General features: G+C 37.1%; 1 protein-coding gene across 2 annotated transcripts in view; it reads left to right on the top strand.

Moving 5' to 3' along the window:
• Positions 1–17,656, top strand: part of ADCY8 (adenylate cyclase 8) — a 115,889-nt gene that overhangs the window by 82,555 nt on the left and 15,678 nt on the right. For both annotated transcript variants that reach the window (XM_058018369.1, XM_058018360.1), the window contains 5 exons: positions 3,836–3,936; positions 7,917–8,118; positions 10,583–10,672; positions 11,992–12,164; positions 14,989–15,070. In XM_058018369.1, the coding sequence (XP_057874352.1) occupies positions 3,836–3,936; positions 7,917–8,118; positions 10,583–10,672; positions 11,992–12,164; positions 14,989–15,070 (648 nt within the window). The remainder of the gene's footprint in view (positions 1–3,835; positions 3,937–7,916; positions 8,119–10,582; positions 10,673–11,991; positions 12,165–14,988; positions 15,071–17,656) is intronic.

Below are 17,656 nucleotides of genomic sequence, written 5' to 3'. Positions count from 1 at the left end.
CATGGAAAAAGTAATATTTGAACTATTTTCCTGCAGAAAACAGCTATTTCATCCATCCCATCTTGTTACTACCACTTTCTCCCTTCTTCCAGTCCATTTAGGAAACAGCAAATTCAGGTTTAAACAGCTGAGATCCTGGCCAAGAAGGGTTACCTTTACCTCATTCAGTGAGATTGTGTTAATGTTCTGTACCTCAAATGACAGAAAAGTGAGTAACCACATGAACAATAAACTACATTTCTTCCTCCTACATTAGTAACAGGACTGCCCTGATGTGGGATCATGGGGTGACATGAATGGATCTGAAATGTTACACTGGACCTCTGTTTAAACAGTCTGGGTTGGTTTGATTTTTTTGTCACTATAAAGCAATCCCAGATATCAGGTTTACATTAGCCAGGAAATGTACAGATTTCTCCTTTTAAGATTTCAAAAGGTTAGGAAAAAAATCCCAAAATAATTCTGGAATCAACATGCACAAAACTACCATGGAGCTAGCACAGATCCTGGTTTTCACTGGTTTAGATAACTGTTATGTCACTGCAGTTTAAGCCACTGGAACATCTTGCCACTCCTCTCTCTTTGTCCTTCTGTGGTAAAAGGATAAGTGTGTATTCCACAGCAGGCAGTAGCAGTCACCTAAGAGAATGGGTTACCTCTCTCAGGCATTATTTTCCATATGAATTCTGCAATCCTTCATTTTTCATAGGATTTATGCAGGACCCACCTGGTATATCTTATATATTCTTTACTGAAATTGACTGGTCATTACAACCTGTATTTCACTCATTAATGCTTGATACATCATTTAGAGACAATGTACCCTCAATTTTTCTAGAGGTTTTTTTCACAAATAGCATGTATGCAGATCATCACAAGAAGGTACTTCTGATGATAGTATGAAAAGATACTAAAATTTCCAATTATATAATGGCTCATAGGAAAATCTGATCCTACTTCAGATTATTCCAATAATTAAAAGATATCATCATGATGATCTCCCTAAAGATCAGTAATTTTAAAATATCCATACTATATACTTTCATACAGGGTAAAGTAGGGGCACAGGACAGGGAATTTTACATGCTGGTAGGGATTTATTAAAGAAAGTTTCCAATGTAAAGGTTTGTATAAAGATATTCAAAGTCTTCCTGCATATTTGTACTTGGATTAGAAAACAGGCTGGTCTTAGACATGAAACATTTACATATTTTCTGTGAGGCAAGCACACTGGAAATATCAAAAGAGCTTTGAATTTCAAAGTACACATTTTCTTAGTTCAAATATTTGACCTAAATATCTGAGTTTCTCTGTTTCACAATTTCTGACTGGTAAGATAAATAGAAATTACATGGGTAGGAAAACAATTTTGCTCCTCCGGCTTGCTATATCTCAGCAGCCACAGGCATCACCTCCTTCCTTAACTCAGAAACTTCCACTTGCAAGGAGGTCTGCAAGAGATGCTGGGCAAACTCTGTGCCTGTCCAGCAACTTTTCTATTGTTGATCAGCAGCTGGATCTCTGTCTCCTCTTTGGTCTTCCCAGAAGTTCATTTCCTCTCCTGCTTAGACTTCTTGAAACATATTCTTCCATTCCTCTCCTCTATTGCAGAAACTTTTCCAACTTCTCTGATGAAGAACAAACCTGGTCTCCCTTTGCATCTATAAGGTTCTCTCTCAGTCAAAGAGCAGCAGGGAGGATAAGACCAAACATCTTACTCCCCAGTGCACAAATATTTTCTTTAGGGGAACATGTGAAGCCTGCCATATTATTGGTTCTTTCCTTTCAAAGAGGCTTTGGAGGAGAGAGGTGAGGCATAAGCAGCATTCTCAATAGGAGAATCCTGGCCTTTCTTAGGCAAGTCACACCAGCACAGGAGGCTCTGTGGGGTGTCCAGGGAAGGTTTTCACTGCAGACAAGGTCACATCACAATTCTTCCTACCACTCTACACAGCTGTGGTTGGCTACATGCCCTCCCCATGATTTTTGAAGGGCCTTGAGGTTTAGTGAATCCTTCAATTATTTCTCCAAGTCATTAAGGGGTAGACTGCTACAGAGCTGCTGCATTTATCATTTATGTCAGTGCTGCCTAGGGATGCCAACAATTCCTCATCACAATGTTGTTACTGATTAGAACACAGCATCCATCCTTTTGACATAATGCTCAACACAGCAGGCCATTCTATGTTTGTGCTTCATTCATCTAGTTTGCCTTAATTTCCCTATGGAACAGTTGGGATTTCATGCTATATTTTAAAAACGTACCTTTCTTTTTACCTATTTGAAAAAAGCCCCAATCCATTATTTATGCAGACTGATGCAGTTCTGTTTCCTTGCACATGAAATCAGGGTCAGTGCCTCTGGGGCTCCAGCAGCAAAATGAAGTGGAATTACCTGTGGCCAAAAATCATGCCAAAGTGGTACTGCCAGCAGCAGACACGAGGTGGAATCACAGGAGAGGAGTCAAAATGAGGGACATCAACAAATGTCCCCTCTCTCTTACTCATGACAAATGGGAGTAGGGAAGTGAAACCTTTTTTTCCATCTGGGAGCTTGAGACTGTTTTGATCAGGTGTTTGTGCTGAGATGATGTCCCAGCCAAAGATCCACATAGGAAAAGTTTAAGTCTAAGTCTAAGTCTAAGCTAGGATCTCCCTTCAAGAGCAAATTAGCTATGAAATCCAGTTCAAAGCTGGACTTCTCTCAGTGTATGTTCTTGACACATTCCTCAATTTATTTTTTTTTATGTTTTTTATGTTATAATGCTTTCTAGGCATTAATAACAGCAGATCTCTCTATTTCCAAATATTGCTTTGACTCTTATAACCTTTTTTTCAGCCCCTTTAAAATAGCAAAGGTTTGAACAAAATGAAGTTATTGTTCAGAGGAAGAAAAATGACTGGGGCAAGCCTTTGCAGAATTTTTTATAATACAAAGAAACTTTGGTGGTATCCATAAAGAGTATAGAGAATTACAATTACAAAACATATTCCTATGGACTAATCTTCAGCTGCTGTAAACAGCTGCAGTTTAATTGAATTAACAATGATAAATAACAGCTGAGGACTTGGTTAGTATTTCCATTTTAACTGATCTACTGTGGTCTATCCATGTATCTGTTACTCCATTTCTGGGTAATTTCCATTAAAAATGGAACCTAATAGCATTCACAGTTGTTTGATATGCTCGAGAAAAATATTTTTTTCAATAAATCTTTATAATAGTGCACCTCAAATAGTCTTTTACATTTGGAGAATGCCCATATTGCCAAGTTTCCACAGAGCCTCTGACTTTGTTAGGATACAGAGTTTCAGCATCTCAGCATCCCAAATAGTCTCAGAATGTTCTAACTAGATAATTTTCTTTAAAAAAGAAAATTAGGAAAAATAGCAGAGCAGCCTCAATTTAACCATCATGGAGACCCCTCTGTGCCATCATGCATGCAGAGTCACAGATGACTCCAGTGCTTGTCTTCATGTGAGGAAATTCATGGTTTCTCTGGTTATTAAGTATTTTATTAAGCAATCAAATGTTTAGTATTCCACACAGCTCCTGGTATCTACCTCAGGATTTTTAAAGCAAATAATTTTGAACAAAGCAGAAAAATTTTGTATTTCAAATTACAGATTTTTGCTGTCTTGGTTAAAACATTTTACCAGATTATTAACAATTTATTCAATGGGTTTTATTTTCAAACAAAATTCAGGTTTATTGATTTATTGGTCCATTGTGCTAATTTTCCCCATGTCTCCTATATACATCAGGCTTAATGAAACTACTTCATGTGTTAACAGCTAATTTACTTTTCTGTGTGTGTTTTCTTTTTTTATTCTAGTATTCTCAAATGCGGGATGAAGTATTCAAATCAAACTTGGTGTGTGCATTTATTGTTCTTGTATTTATCACCACTATCCAAAGCTTGCTCCCTTCTTCCAGGTAAATACAGAAATATATCTCTATATATCTGAAGGCACTCTTAGGGACACAGTGGAACAATATTTTTAGGATTGATGTGCAATGAACCAATAAAATCTGCTCGTTCCCCAGAAGTGTTTGGAAATATTCAGTCACTTTTTTTGCAATAATATTTTTTACCACAATATCTACAGCTACATGTTTTCAAGTGAGACAGCAGCATGTGCTGGTGTTGTTATGTTTTCAAGTAGAACTACCACCAAGTTAAGTGGAAATTTTGAGTTACAAAAATTTGCTCCAGTGTGTCCTGGTGAAACACGATCCAGAACAATAGCTGTGCCTCTTTGCTAAGTGATTGATAATCACCTTGGGTATCAGTGACTCTCTCGGTTTTGTTGAATAAATGCTTTGTAAGAGAATTGTACTGCTTGCTTTGCTGCTGACAATGTGATTTGCCCAGCTGGGAAAAGCAGTCTCAGGCCATTAATAAGCATGGAGGTGATCTGGTAGATCTGTTTTCACTTTGCTCTCCTCTGGGGCTGACCAAGCAATATACTCCTATCAAGGTGATGAAAATCTGACATAGATGAGACCTTGGTGCCCACATTTCACAGACTCAAACATATCATTTGGCATTTTTGTCTACAGTTTAATAATGAGATCGCAAGAGTATGTGCAAGGACTGAGGTCAGTTTTCTAGAACAGGACTGCCACTGTAACAACCCTCTGGTCCCATTTGGTCATTGACAGAGCAAGTGTAAAAATTCCCAGAATAACATATTTCTTGGGTAGTTTCTAGCACTCAGATGAACCTTAACTTATGGCTGACAGCAGAGTAACTTTGAAAATACATTATTTGTACAACAAATAAGATATTTATTGTGTTACAATAGTGCAGCAAGATTCCTTGGATCATTTCTGGAAGATGTGAGTTACCAGGTTGATGTCTGAGAACACCAAAGTGGGGGTTAGGTGCAGGCAGGCAAATACATTCTGTAGCAGTGTTGTCTCATATGTTTTGTAATTCTCAGCTGACAAAGTACCTTGAGTAGCATGTGACCTTCTGTTGTTCCTTATGTGCCACATTGCTCCCAGTAAGTTTCCTTGCTTTTTAAAAGCTCTTCTCCCAGCACACATTTAAAGTTCTTCACTTCGGGTAGATGGGTTTGTTTTTGTTTTTTGTTTTTTTTTTTTTTTTTTTTTTTTTTTTTTTATTTGTTTGTTATTTTTTTCCTCAGTATGTACAAGAAGATTTATGGATCTTATTAACAGAACCTGTTTTCCAAAAAGATTTCTGCTGCTATATCAATCACTGCCATATCAGATTAAAAAAAAAAAAAAAAGACATTTTTTTCTACCTGCACAGATTCATCTCTGTTAACTCTTGTGAGGGTGTCTGGTGCCATGGGAGTGAGGGGGAAGGAGTCACACAAACACATTGCCTGCAGCTGTCTCACCTCCTAGTTTCTCATCTTGCCAGGAGACTTGTGTTTTTCCCCGAGGACCTTTTTGTCACTGAATGTTAAAGAGGCTGCAAATACAAATAGGTCAAAATTAAGGCTAAATAAATTCCTACAAGAAAAGATCAGCAGAGATTTTTTTAAAAAATGTGACCTTGTCTTCAAGAATGCCCTGGAAATTTGATTGCTAGAACTTGGGAAGATATTTAGGGAAAGGGTATTTACCACAACCCCTTTTGGAGAGAAGCTTTGGAGATACATGAGTGTTTATTGGCAGTTCTGTCAGGAGCTGAAGATCACTGTCAAGGCTTAAGGAGACAAATTTTGATCTTGTTTTTTTTTAATGTTCTGATAATCTGCTTCAAAAAGTGTTTCAATTTTTTAAAAAGCATGCCTGTCAACAGATGAGCAGCCCTAAAATAACAGGATAGGGGTTTTGAGTGAGAAGGTTTCAATATGCTTAAACATATTGGATGAGAAAATAATCTGGAAGTTCAAATTTCCTAAGTTCCAGTTCTAAAAGCAGTTCAAGGCATGAGCAATTGAACAAACTATCACAAACTTAGACAGAATTTGGATTCAGAGAATCCTTGAAATAACTGCATATTCATTTGTTATGCCTCTGGTAAATATCAGAGAAGTCAAATACTAGGGTGGAAAACCATGGAAATAGTTTCCATGAAACCACTAACAAACTATAATTCAGTCTTCATGGTAACTTACCCATTTCCTAAAAATACATATAAGAGTTTAGATTTCTGTTGAGCAAGGATGAAATTTTGTATTTGCTTGAGTAGATGTGTGAATATTTTTTGATCTGAGTTTTTTGTTTGTGAAAATTTGGGAAAATGCTATTTAAATTGTCATAGAACATATATTTCTAAGGTTCTCTGGGGAGTTTCCTAGAGATTTTACCTCAGTCTGTGTGTTAAAGAAGGGAACCATATCTCAAATTTAATAGGTATGGAAGTTTCAGAATTTTCTCTGTTTATATCTCTCTCCCTAAGAATAAATATTTGATCCATTCATGCATTTTTCCCTGACAAGGCAGATGCATGTGAATTTAAAAATCTTTACAATAGTTTTCATTCTTTGAAATATGGAGTTAGGAAAATTAATCTAAGTGACATAAATTAATGTCATATTTTTTACCATAATTGCCCTTTATGAAACCATTATATTACATTGCCAACTTTGCAGTGATTCATCTTGTCCTTCTAAAGAGGCCTGGGAGTTTCATCAATTTCCTGCAATCAACTGTTTATATGCTCACATGGACAATAGGTCTTACTAGAGTTGACTGCTGAAATACTCTTATTTCTGTCCATTTTTGACTGGGTTATTCTTGTGAAGGAAAACAAAAAGCATATTTCAAATTGTTATAAATTTAAAAACTTCCATCTTCTATTTTACATAAGTTTTCCTTTTGGCTCAAATCAGTTGATTTGTACATCAGAAAGAGGGAAGGCAAAACCTCTTTTTAAACTTCACTTGATCTTGGCAGTAAGAGAATCCCTGAAAAGAAAATCTATTGGTCTTGAACCTCTTCTTGAATGAAGGGGCAATCCAAGCCTGGTGTCCTAGTTCTGGGAGATGTTCATGGACAGAAAATTATTACAGTTTTTTTGTTTGGATTCCTCTGACCTCATCAATGCATTTTATTGCACTTTATCTTATCAGCATGCTCCCATCAAAATCTCAGCACAGATATGGGATTGTTCTTCTCAGAGGTCATGCTATGCCACCTTCAGTTTTGTTTTTAATCAAGCAGGCTTAGTCAAAAGACAAGCACATCAATCTTCAATTGAACATCTACAGTGGAAAAAATTTGTGGCCTATAAATTTATTGTGAACAAACACAAAGTTTCATTTTCTCAGGCATGTAATCAGGTTACTCTGCAATTCTGGGTTTATATCCCATACCTAGGTGTGTAGATGCTCCCTTTATAGTATCTTAATTCAATAACATGGGTCTTACATGTAGAGTTTGGCAGTCCAAAATAAGTGCTAATGTTTAGTGTCCTCAGGCTGGACCTCTTGAGGCTTGATCCTAATCTTGCTGAAGAGCTGAATTTGGTTTTGTTCAGAGCTGGATCAGGCTAGGTTAGCAGAACTGGTAGGTTACACCAGCAAATATAGACTGTCTATATATATCTGAGGTATAGTTAGAAACTATCAGTTCCAAATCGGATCACAGCCACTTGGCTTTGCAAAGCAAGAAAGCTATTGCAGAATCCTGCTGTACTGTGGGAAACTGAAGGAATTAATCTTGCATGACCCTCTGTCAGTGTCCATAACCCAGGATCAAAGTATAGCCACTGGAGAATGAGTTAATGTGAATATCAAGTTGGCTTCCATCTGCATAAACCTAAGAGAGACTACTATGCAGTGAGATGAATTGTATCCAAAACCACACAGGTGATGAGCCCTCCTGACTCCCTTAACTAGGGCTACATGGACATGTAGTCCAGCTTTTCCCTTGATTTATTGACTGGTTGTGCTGAGATTTAATGCTGTATTCTCTTTTTTTTTTTCCCCCAGAGTGATCCCAATGGTCATTCAGTTTTCTATCCTGATTATGCTGCACTCTGCTCTCGTGCTGATCACCACGGCAGAGGATTACAAATGTTTACCCTTAATGCTCCGGAAAACTTGCTGCTGGATTAATGAGACCTACTTGGCAAGGAATGTCATTATCTTTGCATCCATTCTGATTAATTTTCTTGGAGCCATCATCAATATTGTAAGCTTATAGGGAACCAAGGAATATTATACAGTAAAAGATGATTTATGAATTATTAAGCTTGCTGCAGGACTTGATAACTATGTCTATAAACTGTCTGTGATTTAGATAACATAAAAAAGGCAAAGCATCACAGCTTCAGGAAATTCAATCCATTGCTTGATCTATGTATTTCTGAAATAACTAATTATTTCTCTCTCATGAGTGTCATCTATTTTTAAAACCTTTTGTCCAACATATCCACTGTTTGACGACCATTTGTAATTTTCTGACATGCTGAAATACTTTTTTAGAGACTGTCAATCCAAAAAATGCTTGTGGATATTAAATACTTCCTCTCATAAATTCTCAGCTCATCTTACAGTTCTACTATTATTTAGATTATTAAGAAAAATAAAACAATTGCTAGAATAATAATTTCTAAAATTCCAATAGAGCCCTGATTATCCTGACATATTCAGCAACATGAGAGAGCTTTGCATAATGTAGGCAGATTACAGTGTCAGACAACCTGGCAGGTCTGAGCCAAGAATGTGGTAAATATCTCACAGATAGATTAAAAGTATCACCGATAGGAGAGTAAGTCAAAGAAAGAAAAATGCATTTCTATGATTACTGAAAAAATATAAATACAGTAAATGTCAGGAAGTCCAATTGGGCTCAAAACTTCTTGAAGAAAAGGACAGTGGTGCATTACAATACAAATCGCTAAGCAATGTTTTAGAATTTAGAAGTTTTTAAATAAGGTATAACAAATACCTTACAGACAAGTTTTTCGTATGATTAGTCTTTATCTTAAAAAAAATTCTAACACACTATCTATACCAAATTTGTTACTTCCCCTGATTTCTTGTGCATTATTTTTTAAGATTTGTCCTCTGCAATTTTTTGAGTTGGCTAATCCAAAGCCTGTCAAAAGAAAATTACATTTTACAGTCACGCCAGTGGTTTTCTATAAAGCAGGAAACAGACATATGTATTGTCATATATTTAGCTGGACAATTACTTGAGCCACTGAGTCCTGATCTCTATAGGAAATTACAATATTAATATACTCTCATTATTTCATATGTCAAAGTCCTTCCATAATAATAGTTTGTTCAGGAGGGACCTGCATGCATTCAAGAACAGGTAATGCCTCTCAGCCTTGCAGCTTTGTGTGTTCACTGAGTTCAAATGCAGCCGACTGGAGGGGTCTAAGACTCAGATGCTTTCTGAGCCATAAAGCTTTGGTTTCACCAGGGGGGCAAATGAGTCTTGTGAGTCTTACATGCATTCTTATGTTATAAAATTAAATTTCTGATCCTGAAAGTCTCGTGAAAAAACACCTGGGGACATTGGGACGTTCTGCCCTGCAGAGAGGTGTTCTATACCTCATAAATTTTCACAAAGTACCATTGATTGTCTGGTGTCATGGAAGAGTGCACAGCCAGCCAGGTAATACTCCTGCACTGCAGAGATGGCTGAGTGGCTAAAAGAACAAACAAAAGAGTGCCAAGTTCAAAATTAATTGGGATTTATTGATAAGAAATTGGGCCTCATTAAATGAATTCTTTAACTATTGGGTAAAAAGACCTCTAACTAGCTTGTACACACCAGGTTGATAACATGACCCATTATAATCATCCAGAGTAAATAAATATATATGACAGGAGACTCCATCTGCTTTAAGTGTCAAAACATGAAGCCATTAATGATTTTTTCCTTTATTTTAAGACTATAATGTATTCCAACTCTACAATGCTGGTTTCTTTGTATCTAATGCTCTTGGTTGGAAATACCATTAAAATCAATGCAGGTCATAAAAACAAAAAGCAATATTACATTATCCATAATACATATGGATGTATGTAATATATAATATAATCATATTGTATAATATAACCATATATGTATTATAAAAAATGACCATAGTTTCATAAGTGAATTTTTATTCCCTTCCATTCTAAGCATCACAGTTGCTGTTCTAGGACCACATCATGTTTTGGTACAGCCAGGTGTGTGTGATATCATGAAAATGAAGGCTGGGTATCCTGTATCCAAAAGGATAACACAATCCATAGCAGATGAAAACAGCTTGCAGAAGGGGCACACATTCAATCTGATTTTGTGCTCCCAATTAAATAATTTTCTCTTTAGTTTATAGCAAAGTCTAAGCACTTTGAGAGGTCATTCTGAAGAGTTCAACGTGAGTCCTCTGGAAGTCCCAGAGGAGCTCATCTTTCCACTCTGTAAAAGAGCATAGGGAGGCTGATCAGATGCTGAATATCTGCAGCACAGATATCTCCCCCTTTTCCATTTCATCTCCACAGCATGTCTTCTTACTGCCCATTTATCCAGCCCTTGGTGCCAGGTGGGATCTGGCATGGAGAGCAGCAGGTCACCCAGTCCCAGCCCTGGACCCAGACAAGCAATTAGTCACCAGTGCACAACATAGCCCTGACTCTGTTTTATTTCTTCACAGCTGTGGTGTGATTTTGACAAACCAATAGCCCTGAAGAACCAAACCTTCAACTCCTCTGCCTCTTTTACAGACATCTGTTCCTGTCCTGAGGTATTTCTGAGGGTACTTTTCAATCTGAGAGGAATCCAAAAAGGTCATATGGCAACCACTACCTTGTGGTGGATTCAGGGGCTCAACACTGTGAAGGAGGGAACATTTCCATATGTTGATAGAAAAAGCAGAGGCTGGTTACAGAAGGAATTAACCTTGAGATCTAATGGGGTATTACAAATAAAATTTAACCTTTGAACATTATACAGAACCTTTATGCTGGGAACACACCCAGCAATGATTTAATGAACCTAGTGCAATAAAACACACTACCTGATTCACATGAATGTAAAAGAGAGAGCAAAACTTCTTGCATGACAAAGTTAGACTGCTATGGTTATTTTGAAATTGGTTTTGAAGAAAAAAAAATAAAGAAACCCTCTCTAAGATGAGCAAGCAGGCAACAAAATCATAGTGTTGGTCATGTGTAGATAAGAGAAGTATGTTGCTTGGAAAGTCATATGGCAGTGTCATGATACTGCCAGCAGCAAGCTCTAAACAGCAGGGATGCAGACTTTCCTACAGAGAAACTGTACTAGAGAAAAGCTGTACCCATAAAAATGAATACAATCGCTCCTAAAGCTGTGTGATTGGAGTTAATTTAAACTACATTTGGACTGTGGGTGTTGATGTTGCTATTTTAAGTCTGAACAGCTCATGGCCATGATTGTCTCTCTCTATCCAGTATCAGCTGCATGGATTGCATTTGGCAGATGACTAATCATTGAGAAAAATGAGACAATGAAAAGATTAGAAAATAAGATATGAATAAAACTTCCAGGCATCAAATTTTAAGATAGTAATGTAACCAAGCTAGACCTACAATATTAAAAATTTTTAAAAAAGCAAAAAAAGTCCAAATCTGTGGCTTTATCCTCTCTCAAGCAGCATGGGAAGAATTAAAGTAGAAACATGATTCTCCCATCCTGAGTATTTTGTGGGTCTTGTGGAAATTTAGACTCCAAAGGAATATAAATTGTTTTCTCCCAATAGACTTTTCAGTAGCAAACTACTGCATGCAGCATCTCTCCCTTTCCTCTTTTAATTATAGAGGATGCTGTTTCACTTATAATGCAATGAAAATGATATAAAGGCACAGAAAATGATCTTTGCTGACATGGAGGTACCATGAAAAGTATAGAATTTGTAATTTCACTTCTATTTTAACAAAACATTTATTTTCAAAGTGCCTGGGCCCTAAAAGGACTTGGCTGAGCACTGAAATCCAAAATAATCTTCCCATACTTCTGGTTACTTGATTGTTTACATAGATGCTTATCTGTGATCACCAGAATTAACCAATGCTGTTTTCTGTGCAGTATTTTGTCTTCACTGGTGTGCTGGCAATGGTGACTTGTGCAGTCTTTCTTCGTCTCAACTCTGTCCTGAAGCTGGCAGTGCTTCTCATCATGATTGCCATCTACTCTCTGCTGACTGAGACCATTTATGCTTCCCTTTTTCTGCAATATGACAACTTTCACCACAATGGAGAGTAAGTGTTCACAGCCCCTTTCAGGAGCTGCTTTTTCTCAAGGTGATGGTTCAAGTCTTGTCAGAGAATGAGTGTATTGGATAGCACCACAGTTAAATGTGGAGTGATGGTTGCAACAGGCAATGACTAATTCAAAATGATTCATAACCTGTTTTTTTTCTCAAGCCTTTTTATTAAAATGTTCATTTCATCAGGGCATTTAAATATTGATCAGGACTTGTCTTTTATGTCTCCTCTAGTCTATCAATGCAGACTAAAAATATGCATTGCAACGCACATACCTTGGTCATTTCTATTCTTGAAAGCCCCAGAGATATCAGTTGAAAAATTTCCCTCAGTTTAAGAAAACAGGATTGAATGATTGATTTTTTAGAATAAAATCCAAGCAAATAATATGCACTTGTGAAAGATATAAGGAACACAGGCATGATCCTGTTTTGTAGGAGAGTGCTTGATGGACATTCTCCTCCTCCTCCTTCTCCTCCCAGGTTTCTCTGCCAGGAAGAGGAACTGCAGAAGAACCACAATGATTTGCAGAGTCAGAGATGCAATTAGTGTTGCAATAACTGAATCTAGAACAGCAGTCATTTAAATCATTCAGAAAAACACTTCTTTGGCCTTTGATACTTGACCAGGGTAGTATTGCAGTTCTTTGTGGTTGTAAGTGGAGATGAAGATGCAGAGTGAGAGAAAAGCAGGGATTTCCAGTACAATTAATTCTCCCAACAGCCACATCCCTACACATAGCAAGGCTCTGCATGAACAGCTCTCCTTACTTGTTTCCTACAGGAACAGGGAACCAGAGATTTGGGCTGAAATTCCTTTTTCTAATGCTAGTTATCATCAGACAGATATATCATATAGCCAGAACAGATCCCTTATTGCTTACTGCCAAATCTGACAAATGGCAATAAGCAATACTTTGGCTAAGTAACTAGAAGTAGAAATCATGATAATTGTCACTAACCAGGCATGGCAATGAATATCTTTTGTGAGATTCTTGTGAGAAAAACTTGAAGAATTCAGAGTAGCCTCTATTCCCTGTCAATAAAACACTCTAGAGACTGTTATCACAGAAGAGTGAGAAAGAGACAGGAATATACCTTGGAGTAGCCAACAGAGCAAGACATGGGGAAATCAGTTGAGATGCTCCACTCTCACAACAAGGATATAAACTTAAGCTCTGATATTAGGGAGAATGAAGTTCAAGATTGTATGCTCTGAAAATTATTTGGTTTTTTAGCTATGTAAATCATTTGAATAAAAGAGTTTGCAGCTCCTTACAAAACTCATCCAGCTATGGTGGGTATAGCTGCAACACCACAATATGCAATAACAAGTGGGTTTATAACCAAGACCTTTAAGGCTCTTGCCTTTAGCCAATGTACAAGGGGTCCTTTTGGAATGTGTTCATTTGGAGGTTGCATTTTGGGCAACTTCAAAATAGGCAACATTTGAATTTCAGCATATCTGCAGATGACAAGGCTACTTCCTGCCTGCTCTTGCTCTGTGTTGATGACTCATCCCACAGCAGCTCATTTCCAGCACAGTAAATTCATTAGAACCACAAAGGCAGCTCAGTTATCTCTCTCACTAGAAAGTTTCCTTTTGGTTTTGTCTCAGTTTCTCCTCTTTTTTTCTCTAATTTCTCTGTCATAGGAGTCCTCTGACAAATAGCATCCCACAGTTCTTTAAAAATTACTATGGGAAACAGATCCAGTATTTGGACTTTGCTTTGTTCTTAGATCTCAAGGCAGACTAAAGATTGTCCCAAAATTTCATCCAATTTCTGGTCCTCATTTACTCATTTATTATTTTTCTCAAAATGTCAAGGTTTTCTCACCACATAACAACTTTCTTTTCTGATCTCCCTTCAACAGAATAATTGAAAAGTATCCCTGTTCAATTCAACTCCAAATTTCTTTTTTCTCCCATTTGCTTTTCTGTAAGTTTGGCTCTACCATTTCCCCAACCTCTTTTGTCTGTTCCCTGGGAAACATGCAAAAAAAAAAAAACAGGCATACAGAGATACTTTCTTCGACTGTGTTCATCTTTCCACATAAATATAATTTCTCCCAATATTTGAAACCCTCTGTTACTGCTTTTAACCCCTTTCATTTTATTTTAAACTTTGTTTGTGCTCCATACACAGCACCTCAGTGATTTCATACATCAGATTTCGTAGAGCCAGTACCTGCTTGGCTCATCTTCTCTGCTTCCCTGTGGTCTGCAAGGGTTTCCTTTACCTCCCTTCTCACAGGCTTCTCTGGTCTCCTCTTAGTAGCTCAGTAAAACCAGTCCTAGCTACTGTTTGCCATACTTTTAATCCATGCTATATCCCTGTCATCTCCAAACCCTTCTCACGATATGTGTAATTTCAGCTCCTGCCTTGGAGCTCATCCTTTAGCTTTATTCGCTGGGCTTTTGCTTGCACAGCCTGGAAGTTTCCCTTTGTCAGCTTCCCCTCAGCCTTTCCCCCCGATGTCACCTCCTGCACCCCACAGGGGCTGGCACCAGGCTGCCAGGAAGGGACTGCCTGACACACAGCTTGCATGTCACATTTGAAAGTGACAGCTCATCACCTCCTGTGCACCTCCTGTAGGCTACAATTTAGTTACTCAAGATGTGTCTCCAAACAGGGAGCTCTCCAATTACACTCCTGTTCTCTTGAACTAATTACTGCTAAATTAAATTTTCAAATACGGTGGATTTCTTTTTAATGAACAACAAAAATTACCACTTATGAAATGAAACTTCTGAACAATTAAAACACTGACAAATAAATAACTGTATTTTACTTTGCTGTTTGTTTGTTTTTTTCCAGCACAGACTTCCTGGGTACAAAGGAGGCATCTTTACTACTGATGGCAATGTTCCTTTTAGCTGTATTTTATCATGGTCAACAGGTAATGCAAACATTTTCTTCAACCTTTCCCTTTATCCCTTGCAATTACAAGATGTGACAACAATTACTTTTAAAATACCACCTGCCTTTTTACCCTCTTGAGCATATGACCTTTTGCAATTTAATAAACCATATACAGAATCTGATTAAAGAAAGCCCATATCTGACACTGTCTAGCATTCTTAAAGAACATGAACAATATTCTATTCAGCAATACTCAAATTACATAGCATTTTCTATTTGAAGGAACAAACAGGATTATTTTAGACACATGTGCAGTTCTGGAGGCACCTGACAGCTTCAGTGCACCTGAGCAGGCATAAACCCAAAATATAGTAAGGAAATAAAAACCAATAAATAATGAAACTTCTGTGAAATAGCATATTCTGTTTATAGAGAAAAAGCAAAAGACTCAAGGAAATGAGGAAAATTTGGGTTAAGCAGCAGTACTTACTCATCTGTGTCATGGACCACTTACAAGAATCCTTTCACATGGACCTAGACCTTAAACAGGATTTAGGGGCCTCAGAGCTTTAGGACTGACATCCTCAAGGAGGAATTGAGAAACTGGGTATTTCAGGAATACCTACACAACGCACGGGGAGAGAGAACTGTGGCAAATTTAGATTTAAAATAACAAACGCATTGAATAAAAACCAGCATAAGTAGGGTGTTTTCTCCACATTGTTTCTGCTCCCAAGCTCTGGATGTCAAACATGCTGAGTTGAGGCAGTTTCTAATCATAAAAAGCAAGGGGCACACTGCTCCAAAGAAAGTCCCAAGCACAGTTGCCTTTAGACATTGTTGACTTGCCTAAAGATTTTCTCCACAAGACCATTAAGCTGACAAACTCCAGCATTTCTCAATCCTCCTGGAATGAGGTAGTAAGAGAGGAATGATGCTGTGATGAATAAGACAATATTAGGCACTTTATTACAATAACTTTCTAAGCTGTCCCAGAAGTCAGAGCCTCCATTCCTTCCACATGAGAGCAAAAAGAAGCCAACACCTAAATATTCTATTAATTTTCCTACTGTTTATCTTCTTTCTGGGGGAATGAGGAATGAGTGAGTAGGGGAAGCAAGGCATGAAATGCATTTTACATTTAAATTTGATGGAAATCAATGAACTGTGACATGGCTTTATCATGACATAAAGTCCACTTAGGAATAATATGGAACAAATAAGAACTGAACAACTCAAATTTGGGATAAGCCTTATAGTATTCCCAATGATTATTAACATATGTCAAGATAAAAATGTCAGGCTTGGGAATCAGCCAAGGTAGTGAGAAAAACAACACTAGACAAGTTTAGGTGGAGTAAGAATTAGGCTGAAGCCAGACAATGATCTTCAGGATCCCAATCCTGAGTATAAATGTCTGTCTTCTACAAAAGCCTGATCTGGGGTGTTTAAGAGTGTTTTCAAGCCCAGAGGCCTGTAAGCAGAGCACAAGTTATTTTCCATTTTATTAACCTTTCTGGTTCCATAAAACAGGATGGCTGCACTAGAACTGTCCTTGGAAATGGTCCCTGAGATGTGCTAAGTTCTGCATGTTCTCCCAAATGGTTCATAAGGCCAGTCTATCAATTTAACAGCATCCAAAGGCAGAGTCCAGGAACATTTAATTGAATTGTTTATTTTTTTATTATAGAGTGAACATAAAGATTTACATATAGTTGTCAACTTAAAATATATAAAAGTTCCATCAAACCACATTAAAATAAAACAAACAAAACCCCAAAACTCTTCTGAAGTGTGAAATGGGAAGCACATTAAGTCCAATGTGCTGTCCTCCAGCATTTCTTCCCATCCCACAAGCTGCAAAAGTTATCTGAAGTAGAATAGCTTAAAACTCGTCTTATTCTAGGTGAATTTACTGAAAGAGATTATTTTTGTAAGATAATATTTATGGATGATCAATTTTTGAATAATTAACTTTTTATTATCCATTGTGATTTAAAATTAATGCCATATTTAGAACCCAAAATTTAAAATTAAATTTGAGAAAAAGGTGTGGTATACCATCTTATTATATTTAATTTAATTGTATCTGACAATTGTCTGCAGAGTGGTTGGGTTGAGCAGCATGCTGAGGACATAATGTTAGGCTTTCTGTGTTATACATCTCTCTTTTCTTCACCAGCTATTGAAATTAGAGGTGTTTCTTAAAGGTACATATCAGGGCAGGAAAACATGGACACTTTGGTGTTTAAATCTAGGAATATTTCTTCAGAAAATCAAGCCTACAAAAATTAAACTCAAGCCTACAATTCTTCTTTTAGTTTTAGCAAATGCAAGAACTTAGCAAAACATCTTCTTAATATTTTCTATTTTCAAATCTCATATATATCAGTCCTTTTTTTCTGAGCTGATAATGCCATCTTGGTAGTTCACTGATGATGAAAGAAAAAATATTTCATGTTTAAATGTGATCACAAATAACCAGAACGATGTTATCTAAAATGTAAAGATTAGCTGCTGCTATTCTGAGCTAGGCTTAGAGATGTGACATTTCCCTGTAGAGCAGCATTAAAAAATCAGCTCTGAAAAACTACCACACTTTTTTGCCAAGCTCTTATTGTAG

This window comes from Melospiza georgiana, chromosome 1, assembly GCF_028018845.1.
Source record: "Melospiza georgiana isolate bMelGeo1 chromosome 1, bMelGeo1.pri, whole genome shotgun sequence".
NCBI classification, from domain to species: domain Eukaryota; kingdom Metazoa; phylum Chordata; class Aves; order Passeriformes; family Passerellidae; genus Melospiza; species Melospiza georgiana.
This window is presented reverse-complemented; position numbering and strand designations above follow the sequence as displayed.